At 50.3% G+C, this 15,777-nt stretch overlaps 1 protein-coding gene across 1 annotated transcript in view; it reads left to right on the top strand.

Moving 5' to 3' along the window:
* The window catches only part of DCHS1 (dachsous cadherin-related 1), a 215,306-nt gene that overhangs the window by 137,407 nt on the left and 62,122 nt on the right, over window positions 1-15,777 (top strand). Inside the window, exons 12-13 of the mRNA XM_068266467.1 lie at window positions 9,309-9,434; window positions 9,508-9,717. Coding sequence (XP_068122568.1) covers window positions 9,309-9,434; window positions 9,508-9,717 — 336 coding nt within the window. The remainder of the gene's footprint in view (window positions 1-9,308; window positions 9,435-9,507; window positions 9,718-15,777) is intronic.

Here is a 15,777-nt window from a genome sequence, read left to right as displayed (position 1 = left end):
TGGCTGATATATGCAGTGTATAGACTCCTCACATGTGATCAGGCCTCCCCTGTGTGATGACAGCTCCCCCTGCTGGCTGATATATGCAGTGTATACACTCCTCACATGTGATCAGGCCTCCTCTGTGTGATGACAGCTCCCCCTGCTGGCTGATATATGCAGTGTATACACTCCTCACATGTGATCAGGCCTCCCCTGTGTGATGACAGCGCCCCCTGCTGGCTGATATATGCAGTGTATACACTCCTCACATGTGATCAGGCCTCCCCTGTGTGATGACAGCGCCCCCTGCGGGCTGATATATGCAGTGTATACACTCCTCACATGTGATCAGGCCTCCTCTGTGTGATGACAGCGCCCCCTGCAGGCTGATATATGCAGTGTATAGACTCCTCACATGTGATCAGGCCTCCCCTGTGTGATGACAGCTCCCCCTGCTGGCTGATATATGCAGTGTATAGACCCCTCCCTCACATGTGATCAGGCCTCCTCTGTGTGATGACAGCTCCCCCTGCTGGCTGATATATGCAGTGTATACACTCCTCACATGTGATCAGGCCTCCTCTGTGTGATGACAGCGCCCCCTGCAGGCTGATATATGCAGTGTATACACTCCTCACATGTGATCAGGCCTCCCCTGTGTGATGACAGCTCCCCCTGCTGGCTGATATATGCAGTGTATACACTCCTCACATGTGATCAGGCCTCCTCTCTGTGATGACATCGCCCCCTGCTGGCTGATATATGCAGTGTATAGATTTCTCACATGTGATCAGGCCTCCCCTGTGTGATGGTAGCGCCCCCTGCTGGCTGATATATGCCTTGTATACACTCTTTACATGTGATCAGGCCTCCTCTGTGTGATGACAGCGACCCCTGCTGGCTTATAGATGCAGTGTATAGACTCCTCACATGTGATCAGGCCTCCCCTGTGTGATGACAGCGCCCCCTGCTGGCTGATATATGTAGTGTATGGACTCCTCACATGTGATCAGGCCTCCTCTGTGTGATGACAGCGCCCCCTGCTGGCTGATATATGCAGTGTATAGACTCCTCACATGTGATCAGGCCTCCTCTGTGTGATGACAGCTCCCCCTGCTGGCTGATATATGCAGTGTATAGACTCCTCACATGTGATCAGGCCTCCCCTGTGTGATGACAGCTCCCCCTGCTGGCTGATATATGCAGTGTATACACTCCTCACATGTGATCAGGCCTCCCCTGTGTGATGACAGCGCCCCCTGCTGGCTGATATATGCAGTGTATACACTCCTCACATGTGATCAGGCCTCCTCTGTGTGATGACAGCTCCCCCTGCTGGCTGATATATGCAGTGTACACACTCCTCACATGTGATCAGGCCTCCCCTGTGTGATGACAGCGCCCCCTGCCTGCTGATATATGCAGTGTATAGACTCCTCACATGTGATCAGGCCTCCCCTGTGTGATGACAGCGCCCCCTGCTGGCTGATATATGCAGTGTATACACTCCTCACATGTGATCAGGCCTCCTCTGTGTGATGACATCGCCCCCTGCCGGCTGATATATGCAGTGTACACACTCCTCACATGTGATCAGGCCTCCCCTGTGTGATGACAGCGCCCCCTGCCTGCTGATATATGCAGTGTATAGACTCCTCACATGTGATCAGGCCTCCCCTGTGTGATGACAGCGCCCCCTGCTGGCTGATATATGCAGTGTATACACTCCTCACATGTGATCAGGCCTCCTCTGTGTGATGACAGCTCCCCCTGCTGGCTGATATATGCAGTGTATACACTCCTCACATGTGATCAGGCCTCCCCTGTGTGATGACAGCGCCCCACTGCTGGCTGATATATGCAGTGTATGGACTCCTCACATGTGATCAGGCCTCCTCTGTGTGATGACAGCTCCCCCTGCTGGCTGATATATGCAGTGTATAGACTCCTCACATGTGATCAGGCCTCCTCTGTGTGATGACAGCGCCCCCTGCTGGCTGATATATGCAGTGTATACACTCCTCACATGTGATCAGGCCTCCCCTGTGTGATGACAGCGCCCCCTGCTGGCTGATATATGCAGTGTATACACTCCTCACATGTGATCAGGCCTCCTCTGTGTGATGACAGCGCCCCCTGCAGGCTGATATATGCAGTGTATAGACTCTTCACATGTGATCAGGCCTCCCCTGTGTGATGACAGCGCCCCCTGCTGGCTGATATATGCAGTGTATACTCTCCTCACATGTGATCAGGCCTCCTCTGTGTGATGACAGCGCCCCCTGCTGGCTGATATATGCAGTGTATGGACTCCTCACAAGTGATCAGGCCTCCTCTGTGTGATGACAGCGCCCCCTGCTGGCTGATATATGCAGTGTATACACTCCTCACATGTGATCAGGCCTCCTCTGTGTGATGACAGCGCCCCCTGCTGTCTGATATATGCAGTGTATAGACTCCTCACATGTGATCAAGCCTCCCCTGTGTGATGACAGCTCCCCCTTCTGGCTGATATATGCAGTGTATAGACTCCTCACATGTGATCAGGCCTCCCCTGTGTGATGACAGCGCCCCCTGCTGGCTGATATATGCAGTGTATAGACTCCTCACATGTGATCAGGCCTCCCCTGTGTGATGACAGCGCCCCCTGCTGGCTGATATATGCAGCGTATAGACTCCTCACATGTGATCAGGCCGCCCCTGTGTGATGACAGCGCCCCCTGCTGGCTGATATATGCAGTGTATACACTCCTCACATGTGATCAGGCCTCCCCTGTGTGATGACATCGCCCCCTGCTGGCTGATATATGCAGTATATGGACTCCTCACATGTGATTAGGCCTCCTCTGTGTGATGACAGCGCCCCCTGCTGGCTGATATATGCAGTGTATAGACTCCTCACATGTGATCAGGCCTCCTCTGTGTGATGACAGCTCCCCCTGCTGGCTGATATATGCAGTGTATAGACTCCTCACATGTGATCAGGCCTCCTCTGTGTGATGACAGCGCCCCTCTGCTGGCTGATATATGCAGTGTATGGACTCCTCACATGTGATCAGGCCTCCTCTGTGTGATGACAGCTCCCCCTGCTGGCTGATATATGCAGTGTATAGACTCCTCACATGTGATCAGGCCTCCTCTGTGTGATGACAGCGCCCCCTGCTGGCTGATATATGCAGTGTATACACTCCTCACATGTGATCAGGCCTTCCCTGTGTGATGACAGCTCCCCCTGCTGGCTGATATATGCAGTGTATAGACTCCTCACATGTGATCAGGCCTCCCCTGTGTGATGACAGCGCCCCCTGCTGGCTGATATATGCAGTGTATACACTCCTCACATGTGATCAGGCCACCTCTGTGTGATGACAGCGCCCCCTGCTGGCTGATATATACAGTGTATACACTCCTCACATGTGATCAGGCCTCCTCTGTGTGATGACAGCGCCCCCTGCAGGCTGATATATGCAGTGTATAGTCTCCTCACATGTGATCAGGCCTCCCCTGTGTGATGACAGCGCCCCCTGCTGGCTGATATATGCAGTGTATACTCTCCTCACATGTGATCAGGCCTCCTCTGTGTGATGACAGCGCCCCCTGCTGGCTGATATATGCAGTGTATGGACTCCTCACATGTGATCAGGCCTCCTCTGTGTGATGACAGCGCCCCCTGCTGGCTGATATATGCAGTGTATACACTCCTCACATGTGATCAGGCCTCCTCTGTGTGATGACAGCGCCCCCTGCTGTCTGATATATGCAGTGTATAGACTCCTCACATGTGATCAGGCCTCCCCTGTGTGATGACAGCTCCCCCTGCTGGCTGATATATGCAGTGTATAGACTCCTCACATGTGATCAGGCCTCCCCTGTGTGATGACAGCGCCCCCTGCTGGCTGATATATGCAGTGTATAGACTCCTCACATGTGATCAGGCCTCCTCTGTGTGATGACAGCGCCCCCTGCTGTCTGATATATGCAGTGTATAGACTCCTCACATGTGATCAGGCCTCCCCTGTGTGATGACAGCTCCCCCTGCTGGCTGATATATGCAGTGTATAGACTCCTCACATGTGATCAGGCCTCCCCTGTGTGATGACAGCGCCCCCTGCTGGCTGATATATGCAGTGTATACACTCCTCACATGTGATCAGGCCTCCCCTGTGTGATGACAGCGCCCCCTGCTGGCTGATATATGCAGTGTATACACTCCTCACATGTGATCAGGCCTCCCCTGTGTGATGACATCGCCCCCTGCTGGCTGATATATGCAGTATATGGACTCCTCACATGTGATCAGGCCTCCTCTGTGTGATGACAGCGCCCCCTGCAGGCTGATATATGCAGTGTATAGTCTCCTCACATGTGATCAGGCCTCCCCTGTGTGATGACAGCGCCCCCTGCTGGCTGATATATGCAGTGTATACTCTCCTCACATGTGATCAGGCCTCCTCTGTGTGATGACAGCGCCCCCTGCTGGCTGATATATGCAGTGTATGGACTCCTCACATGTGATCAGGCCTCCTCTGTGTGATGACAGCGCCCCCTGCTGGCTGATATATGCAGTGTATACACTCCTCACATGTGATCAGGCCTCCTCTGTGTGATGACAGTGCCCCCTGCTGGCTGATATATGCAGTGTATAGACTCCTCACATGTGATCAGGCCTCCCCTGTGTGATGACAGCTCCCCCTGCTGGCTGATATATGCAGTGTATAGACTCCTCACATGTGATCAGGCCTCCCCTGTGTGATGACAGCGCCCCCTGCTGGCTGATATATGCAGTGTATAGACTCCTCACATGTGATCAGGCCTCCTCTGTGTGATGACAGCGCCCCCTGCTGGCTGATATATGCAGTGTATAGACCCCTCCCTCACATGTGATCAGGCCTCCTCTGTGTGATGACAGCGCCCCCTGCAGGCTGATATATGCAGTGTATAGACTTCTCACATGTGATCAGGCCTCCTCTGTGTGATGACAGCTCCCCCTGCTGGCTGATATATGCAGTGTATACACTCCTCACATGTGATCAGGCCTCCCCTGTGTGATGACAGCGCCCCCTGCTGGCTGATATATGCAGTGTATAGACTCCTAACATGTGATCAGGCCTCCCCTGTGTGATGACAGCGCCCCCTGCTGGCTGATACATGCAGTGTATACACTCCTCACATGTGATCAGGCCTTCCCTGTGTGATGACAGCGCCCCCTGCTGGCTGATATATGCAGTGTATAGACTCCTCACATGTGATCAGGCCTCCCCTGTGTGATGACAGCGCCCCCTGCGGGCTGATATATGCAGTGTATACACTCCTCACATGTGATCAGGCCTCCTCTGTGTGATGACATCGCCACCTGCTGGCTGATATATGCAGTGTATACACTCCTCACATGTGATCAGGCCTCCCCTGTGTGATGACAGCGCCCCCTGCTGGCTGATATATGCAGTGTATACACTCCTCACATGTGATCAGGCCTCCTCTGTGTGATGACAGCGCCCCCTGCTGGCTGATATATGCGGTGTATACACTCCTCACATGTGATCAGGCCTCCTCTGTGTGATGACATCGCCCCCTGCTGGCTGATATATGCAGTGTATGGACTCCTCACATGTGATCAGGCCTCCCCTGTGTGATGACAGCGCCCCTCTGCTGGCTGATATATGCAGTGTATGGACTCCTCACATGTGATCAGGCCTCCTCTGTGTGATGACAGCGCCCCCTGCTGGCTGATATATGCAGTGTATGGACTCCTCACATGTGATCAGGCCTCCTCTGTGTGATGACAGCGCCCCCTGCTGGCTGATATATGCAGTGTATAGACTCCTCACATGTGATCAGGCCTCCCCTGTGTGATGACAGCACCCCTGCTGGCTGATATATGCAGTGTATACACTCCTCACATGTGAGCAGGCCTCCTCTGTGTGATGACAGCGCCCCCTGCTGGCTGATATATGCCGTGTATACACTCCTCACATGTGATCAGGCCTCCTCTGTGTGATGACAGCGCCCCCTGCAGGCTGATATATGCAGTGTATACACTCCTCACATGTGCTCAGGCCTCCTCTGTGTGATGACAGCGCCCCCTGCTGGCTGATATATGCAGTGTATACACTCCTCACATGTGATCAGGCCTCCTCTGTGTGATGACAGCGCCCCCTGCTGGCTGATATATGCAGTGTATGGACTCCTCACATGTGATCAGGCCTCCTCTGTGTGATGACAGCGCCCCCTGCTGGCTGATATATGCAGTGTATACACTCCTCACATGTGATCAGGCCTCCCCTGTGTGATGACAGCGCCCCCTGCTGGCTGATATATGCAGTGTATAGACTTCTCACATGTGATCAGGCCTCCCCTGTGTGATGACAGCGCCCCCTGCTGGCTGATATATGCAGTGTATAGACTCCTCACATGTGATCAGGCCTCCCCTGTGTGATGACAGCGCCCCCTGCCTGCTGATATATGCAGTGTATACACTCCTCACATGTCATCAGGCCTCCCCTGTGTGATGACAACACCCCCTGCTGGCTGATATATGCAGTGTATACACTCCTCACATGTGATCAGGCCTCCTCTGTGTGATGACAGCGCCCCCTGCTGGCTGATGTATGCAGTGTATAGATTCCTCACATGTGGTCAGGCCTCCTCTGTGTGATGACAGCGCCCCCTGCCTGCTGATATATGCAGTGTATGGACTCCTCACATGTGATCAGGCCTCCTCTGTGTGATGACACCGCCCCCTGCTGGCTGATATATGCAGTGTATACACTCCTCACATGTGATCAGGCCTCCTCTGTGTGATGACATCGCCCCCTGCCGGCTGATATATGCAGTGTATAGACTCCTAACATGTGATCAGGCCTCCTCTGTGTGATGACAGCTCCCCCTGCTGGCTGATATATGCAGTGTATAGACTCCTCACATGTGATCAGGCCTCCCCTGTGTGATGACAGCTCCCCCTGCTGGCTGATATATGCAGTGTATAGACTCCTCACATGTGATCAGGCCTCCTCTGTGTGATGACAGCGCCCCCTGCTGGCTGATATATGCAGTGTATAGACCCCTCCCTCACATGTGATCAGGCCTCCTCTGTGTGATGACAGCGCCCCCTGCAGGCTGATATATGCAGTGTATAGACTTCTCACATGTGATCAGGCCTCCTCTGTGTGATGACAGCTCCCCCTGCTGGCTGATATATGCAGTGTATACACTCCTCACATGTGATCAGGCCTCCCCTGTGTGATGACAGCGCCCCCTGCTGGCTGATACATGCAGTGTATACACTCCTCACATGTGATCAGGCCTCCCCTGTGTGATGACAGCGCCCCCTGCTGGCTGATATATGCAGTGTATAGACTCCTCACATGTGATCAGGCCTCCCCTGTGTGATGACAGCGCCCCCTGCTGGCTGATATATGCAGTGTATACACTCCTCACATGTGATCAGGCCTCCTCTGTGTGATGACAGCGCCCCCTGCTGGCTGATATATGCGGTGTATACACTCCTCACATGTGATCAGGCCTCCTCTGTGTGATGACATCGCCCCCTGCTGGCTGATATATGCAGTGTATGGACTCCTCACATGTGATCAGGCCTCCCCTGTGTGATGACAGCGCCCCTCTGCTGGCTGATATATGCAGTGTATGGACTCCTCACATGTGATCAGGCCTCCTCTGTGTGATGACAGCGCCCCCTGCTGGCTGATATATGCAGTGTATGGACTCCTCACATGTGATCAGGCCTCCCCTGTGTGATGACAGCACCCCTGCTGGCTGATATATGCAGTGTATACACTCCTCACATGTGAGCAGGCCTCCTCTGTGTGATGACAGCGCCCCCTGCTGGCTGATATATGCCGTGTATACACTCCTCACATGTGATCAGGCCTCCTCTGTGTGATGACAGCGCCCCCTGCAGGCTGATATATGCAGTGTATACACTCCTCACATGTGCTCAGGCCTCCTCTGTGTGATGACAGCGCCCCCTGCTGGCTGATATATGCAGTGTATACACTCCTCACATGTGATCAGGCCTCCTCTGTGTGATGACAGCGCCCCCTGCTGGCTGATATATGCAGTGTATGGACTCCTCACATGTGATCAGGCCTCCTCTGTGTGATGACAGCGCCCCCTGCTGGCTGATATATGCAGTGTATACACTCCTCACATGTGATTAGGCCTCCCCTGTGTGATGACAGCGCCCCCTGCTGGCTGATATATGCAGTGTATAGACTTCTCACATGTGATCAGGCCTCCCCTGTGTGATGACAGCGCCCCCTGCTGGCTGATATATGCAGTGTATAGACTCCTCACATGTGATCAGGCCTCCCCTGTGTGATGACAGCGCCCCCTGCTGGCTGATATATGCAGTGTATACACTCCTCACATGTCATCAGGCCTCCCCTGTGTGATGACAACACCCCCTGCTGGCTGATATATGCAGTGTATACACTCCTCACATGTGATCAGGCCTCCTCTGTGTGATGACAGCGCCCCCTGCTGGCTGATGTATGCAGTGTATAGATTCCTCACATGTGGTCAGGCCTCCTCTGTGTGATGACAGCGCCCCCTGCCTGCTGATATATGCAGTGTATGGACTCCTCACATGTGATCAGGCCTCCTCTGTGTGATGACACCGCCCCCTGCTGGCTGATATATGCAGTGTATACACTCCTCACATGTGATCAGGCCTCCTCTGTGTGATGACATCGCCCCCTGCCGTCTGATATATGCAGTGTATAGACTCCTAACATGTGATCAGGCCTCCTCTGTGTGATGACAGCTCCCCCTGCTGGCTGATATATGCAGTGTATAGACTCCTCACATGTGATCATGCCTCCTCTGTGTGATGACAGCACCCTCTGCTGGCTGATATATGCAGTGTATAGATTCCTCACATGTGATCAGGCCTCCCCTGTGTGATGACAGCTCCCCCTGCTGGCTGATATATACAGTGTATACACTCCTCACATGTGATCAGGCCTCCTCTCTGTGATGACAGCGCCCCCTGCTGGCTGATATATGCAGTGTATAGATTCCTCACATGTGATCAGGCCTCCCCTGTGTGATGACAGCTCCCCCTGCTGGCTGATATATACAGTGTATACACTCCTCACATGTGATCAGGCCTCCTCTCTGTGATGACAGCGCCCCCTGCTGGCTGATATATGCAGTGTATACACTCCTCACATGTGATCAGGCCTCCCCTGTGTGATGACAGCGCCCCCTGCTGGCTGATATATGCAGTGTATAGTCTCCTCACATGTGATCAGGCCTCCTCTGTGACGCTCTTGCTGAGCCCGCCCTCTCTCTCTCTCATGTTTCAGGCACCGGGGGAAAGGTGACTTACGGAGGGATCACTGGGGACGAGTTCTCTCTGGATTCAGAAACTGGCGTTCTCACCACTAAACTACCGTTTGACCGCGAAGCAAAGGAGGCGTACAAACTAACAGGTGAGTCCTGGAGAGATGCCCACCATGTCAGACCCCCTGAGATCCTGCTGACCCCCTGCTCTGTGTGTTATAGTGTATGCCCGGGACGGGGCGTCTCCCCCACGAGTGTCCGAGGCCACCATACACATCACCATCCAGGACGACAATGACAACCCTCCCAGATTCCACACTGACAACATCTTCCTGGAGGTCCCTGAGAACCAGGAGCCCCTAACGGTGTGTGTGCTGCGAGCCTGGGACCCCGATACCGGCAGCAACGGCCTCCTCCACTACCGCATCATCGGTGAGTGTCCCCTCCAGGCACCCCAACTATCTATCTGCAACTTGTACTGATCTCTGCTGCCTCCAGTATGTACTGTATAAGCTGTTACTCTGTGCCTGTACTGATAGTAAACTAGCTGCAGTGTGTGCTGATCTCTGCTACCTCCAGTATGTACAGTATAAGCTGTTACTCTGTGCCTGTACTGATAGTAAACTAGCTGCAGCATGTGCTGATCTCTGCTGCCTCCAATATGTACAGTATAAGCTGTTACTCTGTGCCTGTACTGATAGTAAACTAGCTGCAGCATGTGCTGATCTCTGCTGCCTCCAATATGTACAATATAAGCTGTTACTCTGTGCCTGCACTGATAGTAAACTAGCTGCAGTGTGTACTGATCTCTGCTGCCTCCAGTGTGTACAGTATAAGCTGTTACTCTGTGCCTGTACTGATAGTAAACTAGCTGCAGCATGTGCTGATCTCTGCTGCCTCCAAAATGTACAGTATAAGCTGTTACTCTGTGCCTGTACTGATAGTAAACTAGCTGCAGCATGTGCTGATCTCTGCTGCCTCCAATATGTACAGTATAAGCTTTCTCTCTGTGCCTGTACTGATAGTAAACTAGCTGCAGCATGTGCTGATCTCTGCTGCCTCCAATATGTACAGTACAAGCTGTTACTCTGTGCCTGTACTGATAGTAAACTAGCTGCAGTATGTGCTGATCTCTGCTGCCTCCAGTATGTACAATATAAGCTGTTACTCTGTGCCTGTACTGATACTAAACTAGCTGCAGTGTGTTCTGATATCTGCTGCCTCCAGTATGTACAGTATAAGCTGTCTCTCTGTGCCTGTACTGATAGTAAACTAGCTGCAGCATGTGCTGATCTCTGCTGCCTCCAATATGTACAGTATAAGCTGTTACTCTGTGCCTGTACTGATAGTAAACTAGCTGCAGCGTGTGCTGATCTCTGCTGCCTCCAATATGTACAGTATAAGCTGTTACTCTGTGCCTGTACTGATAGTAAACTAGCTGCAGTGTGTGCTGATCTCTGCTGCCTCCAGTATGTACAGTATAAGCTGTTACTCTGTGCCTGTACTGATAGTAAACTAGCTGCAGTGTGTGCTGATCTCTGCTACCTCCAGTATGTACAGTATAAGCTGTTACTCTGTGCCTGTACTGATAGTAAACTAGCTGCCGTGTATGCTGATCTCTGCTACCTCCAGTATGTACATTATAAGCTGTTACTCTGGGCCTGTACTAATATTAAACTAGCTGCAGCGTGTGCTGATCTCTGCTGCCTCCAGTATGTACTGTATAAGCTGTTACTCTGTGCCTGTACTGATAGTAAACTAGCTGCAGTGTGTGCTGATCTCTGCTACCTCCAGTATGTACAGTATAAGCTGTTACTCTGTGCCTGTACTGATAGTAAACTAGCTGCAGCGTATGCTGATCTCTGCTACCTCCAGTATGTACATTATAAGCTGTTACTCTGGGCCTGTACTAATATTAAACTAGCTGCAGCGTGTGCTGATCTCTGCTGCCTCCAGTATGTACAGTATAAGCCGTTACTCTGTGCCTGTACTGATAGTAAACTAGCTGCAGTGTGTACTGATCTCTGCGGCCCCCAGTATGTACAGTATAAGCTGTTACTCTGTGCCTGTACTGATACTAAACTAGCTGCAGTGTGTTCTGATCTCTGCTGCCTCCAGTATGTACAGTATAAGCTGTCTCTCTGTGCCTGTACTAATAGTAAACTAGCTGCAGCATGTGCTGATCTCTGCTGACTCCAATATGTACAGTATAAGCTGTTACTCTGTGCCTGTACTGATAGTAAACTAGCTGCAGTTTGTTCTGATCTCTGCTGCCTCCAGTATGTACATTATAAGCTGTTACTCTGCTCCTGTACTGATAGTAAACTAGCTGCAGCGTGTGCTGATCTCTGCTACCTCCAGTATGTACAGTATAAGCTGTTACTCTGTGCCTGTACTGATAGTAAACTAGCTACAGTGTGTGCTGATCTCTACTACCTCCAGTATGTACAGTATAAGCTGTTACTCTGTGCCTGTACTGATAGTAAACTAGCTGAAGCGTGTGCTGATCTCTGCTGCCTCCAGTATGTACAGTATAAGCTGTTACTCTGGGCCTGTACTGATAGTAAACTAGCTGCAGCGTGTGCTGATCTCTGCTGCCTCCAGTATGTACAGTATAAGCTGTTACTCTGTGCCTGTACTGATAGTAACCTAGCTGCAGTGTGTGCTGCTCTCTGCTACCTCCAGTATGTACAGTATAAGCTGTTACTCTGTGCCTGTACTGATAGTAAACTAGCTGCAGTGTGTGCTGATCTCTGCTGCCTCCAGTATGTACAGTATAAGCTGTTACTCTGGGCCTGTACTGATAGTAAACTAGCTGCAGCGTGTTCTGATCTCTGCTGCCTCCAGTATGTACAGTATAAGCTGTTACTCTGTGCCTGTACTGATAGTAAACTAGCTGCAATTTGTTCTGATCTCTGCTTCCTCCAGTATGTACAGTATAAGTTGTTACTCTGTGCCTGTACTAATAGTAAACTAGCTGCAGTTTGTTCTGATCTCTGCTGCCTCCAGTATGTACAGTATAAGCTGTTACTCTGTGCCTGTACTGATAGTAAACTAGCTGCAATTTGTTCTGATCTCTGCTTCCTCCAGTATGTACAGTATAAGTTGTTACTCTGTGCCTGTACTGATAGTAAACTAGCTGCAGTTTGTTCTGATCTCTGCTGCCTCCAGTATGTACAGTATAAGCTGTTACTCTGTGCCTGTACTGATAGTAAACTAGCTGCGGTGTGTGCTGATCTCTGCTGCCTCCAGTATGTACAGTATAAGCTGTTACTCTGTGCCTGTACTGATAGTAAACTAGCTGCAGCGTGTGCTGATCTCTGCTACCCCCAGTATGTACAGTATAAGCTGTTACTCTGTGCCTGTACTGATACTAAACTAGCTGCAGTGTGTGCTGATCTCTGCTGCCTCCAGTATGTACAGTATAAGCTGTTACTCTGTGCCTGTACTGATAGTAAACTAGCTGCAGTTTGTTCTGATCTCTGCTGCCTCCAGTATGTACATTATAAGCTGTTACTCTGCTCCTGTACTGATAGTAAACTAGCTGCAGCATGTGCTGATCTCTGCTACCTCCAGTATGTACAGTATAAGCTGTTACTCTGTGCCTGTACTGATAGTAAACTAGCTGCAGTGTGTGCTAATCTCTGCTACCTCCAGTATGTACAGTATAAGCTGTTACTCTGTGCCTGTACTGATAGTAAACTAGCTGCAGTTTGTTCTGATCTCTGCTGCCTCCAATATGTACAGTATAAGCTGTTACTCTGTGCCTGTACTGATAGTAAACTAGCTGCAGTTTGTTCTGATCTCTGCTGCCTCCAATATGTAAAGTATAAGCTGTTACTCTGTGCCTGTACTGATAGTAAACTAGCTGCAGCGTGTGCTGATCTCTGCTGCCTCCAGTATGTACAGTATAAGCTGTTACTCTGTGCCTGTACTGATAGTAAAGTAGCTGCACTGTGTGCTGATCTCTGCTGCCTCCAGTATGTACAGTATAAGCTGTTACTCTGTGCCTGTACTGATACTAAACTAGCTGCAGTGTGTGCTGATCTCTGCTGCCCCCAGTATGTACAGTATAAGCTGTTACTCTGTGCCTGTACTGATAGTAAACTAGCTGCAGTGTGTGCTGATCTCTGCTGCCTCCAGTATGTACAGTATAAGCTGTTACTCTGTGCCTGTACTGATAGTAAGCTAGCTACAGTGTGTGCTGATCTCTGCTACCTCCAGTATGCACAGTATAAGCTGTTACTCTCTGCCTGTACTGATAGTAACCTAGCTGCAGTGTGTGCTGATCTCTGCTACCTCCAGTATGTACAGTATGAGTTGTTACTCTGTGCCTGTACTGATACTAAACTAGCTGCAGTGTGTGCTGATCTCTGCTGCCTCCAGTATGTACAGTATAAGCTGTTACTCTGTGCCTGTACTGATAGTAAACTAGCTGCAGCGTGTGCTGATCTCTGCTACCTCCAGTATGTACAGTATAAGCTGTCTCTCTGTGCCTGTACTGATACTAAACTAGCTGCAGTGTGTTCTGATCTCTGCTACCTCCCATTATGTACAGTATAAGCTGTTACTCTGTGCCTGTACTGATAGTAAACTAGCTGCAGTGTGTGCTGATCTCTGCTACCTCCAGTATGTACAGTATAAGCTGTTACTCTGTGCCTGTACTGATAGTAAACTAGCTGCAGTTTGTTCTGATCTCTGCTGCCTCCAGTATGTACAGTATAAGCTGTTACTCTGTGCCTGTACTGATACTAAACTAGCTGCAGTGTGTGCTGATCTCTGCTGCCTCCAGTATGTACAGTATAAGCTGTTACTCTGTGCCTGTACTGATAGTATACTAGCTGCAGCATGTGCTGATCTCTGCTACCTCCAGTATGCACAGTATAAGCTGTTTTTCTGTGCCTGTACTGATAGTAACCTAGCTGCAGTGTGTGCTGATCTCTGCTACCTCCAGTATGTACAGTATAAGCTGTTACTCTGTGCCTGTACTGATAGTATACTAGCTTCAGTTTGTTCTGATCTCTGCTGCCTCCAGTATGTACAGTATAAGCTGTTACTCTGTGCCTGTACTGATAGTATACTAGCTGCAGCGTGTGCTGATCTCTGCTACCTCCAGTATGCACAGTATAAGCTGTTTTTCTGTGCCTGTACTGATAGTAACCTAGCTGCAGTGTGTGCTGATCTCTGCTACCTCCAGTATGTACAGTATAAGTTGTTACTCTGTGCCTGTACTGATAGTAAACTAGCTGCAGTTTGTTCTGATCTCTGCTACCTCCAGTATGTACAGTATAAGCTGTTACTCTGTGCCTGTACTGATAGTAAACTAGCTGCAGTTTGTTCTGATCTCTGCTGCCTCCAGTATGTACAGTATAAGCTGTTACTCTGTGCCTGTACTGATACTAAACTAGCTGCAGTGTGTGCTGATCTCTGCTGCCTCCAGTATGTACAGTATAAGCTGTTACTCTGTGCCTGTACTGATAGTAAGCTAGCTACAGTGTGTGCTGATCTCTGCTGCCTCCAGTATGTACAGTATAAGCTGTTACTCTGTGCCTGTACTGATAGTAAACTAGCTGCAGTTTGTTCTGATCTCTGCTGCCTCCAGTATGTACAGTATAAGCTGTTACTCTGTGCCTGTACTGATACTAAACTAGCTGCAGTGTGTGCTGATCTCTGCTGCCTCCAGTATGTACAGTATAAGCTGTTACTCTGTGCCTGTACTGATAGTAAGCTAGCTACAGTGTGTGCTGATCTCTGCTACCTCCAGTATGTACAGTATAAGCTGTTACTCTGTGCCTGTACTGATAGTAAGCTAGCTACAGTGTGTGCTGATCTCTGCTACCTCCAGTATGTACAGTATAAGCTGTTACTCTGTGCCTGTACTGATAGTAAACTAGCTGCAGTTTGTTCTGATCTCTGCTGCCTCCAGTATGTACAGTATAAGCTGTTACTCTGTGCCTGTACTGATACTAAACTAGCTGCAGTGTGTTCTGATCTCGGCTGCCTCCAGTATGTACAGTATAAGCTGTTACTCTGTGCCTGTACTGATAGTAAACTAGCTACAGTGTGTGCTGATCTCTGCTACCTCCAGTATGTACAGTATAAGCTGTTACTCTGTGCCTGTACTGATAGTAAGCTAGCTACAGTGTGTGCTGATCTCTGCTACCTCCAGTATGTACAGTATAAGCTGTTACTCTGTGCCTGTACTGATAGTAAACTAGCTGCAGTGTGTGCGGATATCTGCTGCCTCCAGTATGTACAGTATAGGCTGTTACTCTGTGCCTGTACTGATAGTAAACTGGCAGCAGTTTGTTCTGATCTCCGCTACCTCCAGTATGTACAGTATAAGCTGTTACTCTGTGCCTGTACTGATAGTAAGCTAGCTGCAGTGTGTTCTGATCTCTGCTGCCTCCAGTATGTACAGTATAAGCTTTTACTCTGTGCTTGTACTTATAGAAAACTAGCTGCAGTGTGTGCTGATCTCTGCTACCTCCA

Source organism: Hyperolius riggenbachi, chromosome 2, assembly GCF_040937935.1.
Source record: "Hyperolius riggenbachi isolate aHypRig1 chromosome 2, aHypRig1.pri, whole genome shotgun sequence".
Taxonomy (NCBI): domain Eukaryota; kingdom Metazoa; phylum Chordata; class Amphibia; order Anura; family Hyperoliidae; genus Hyperolius; species Hyperolius riggenbachi.
Note: the sequence above shows the minus strand (reverse complement) of the source record. Positions and strands in the feature narration are given on the sequence as shown.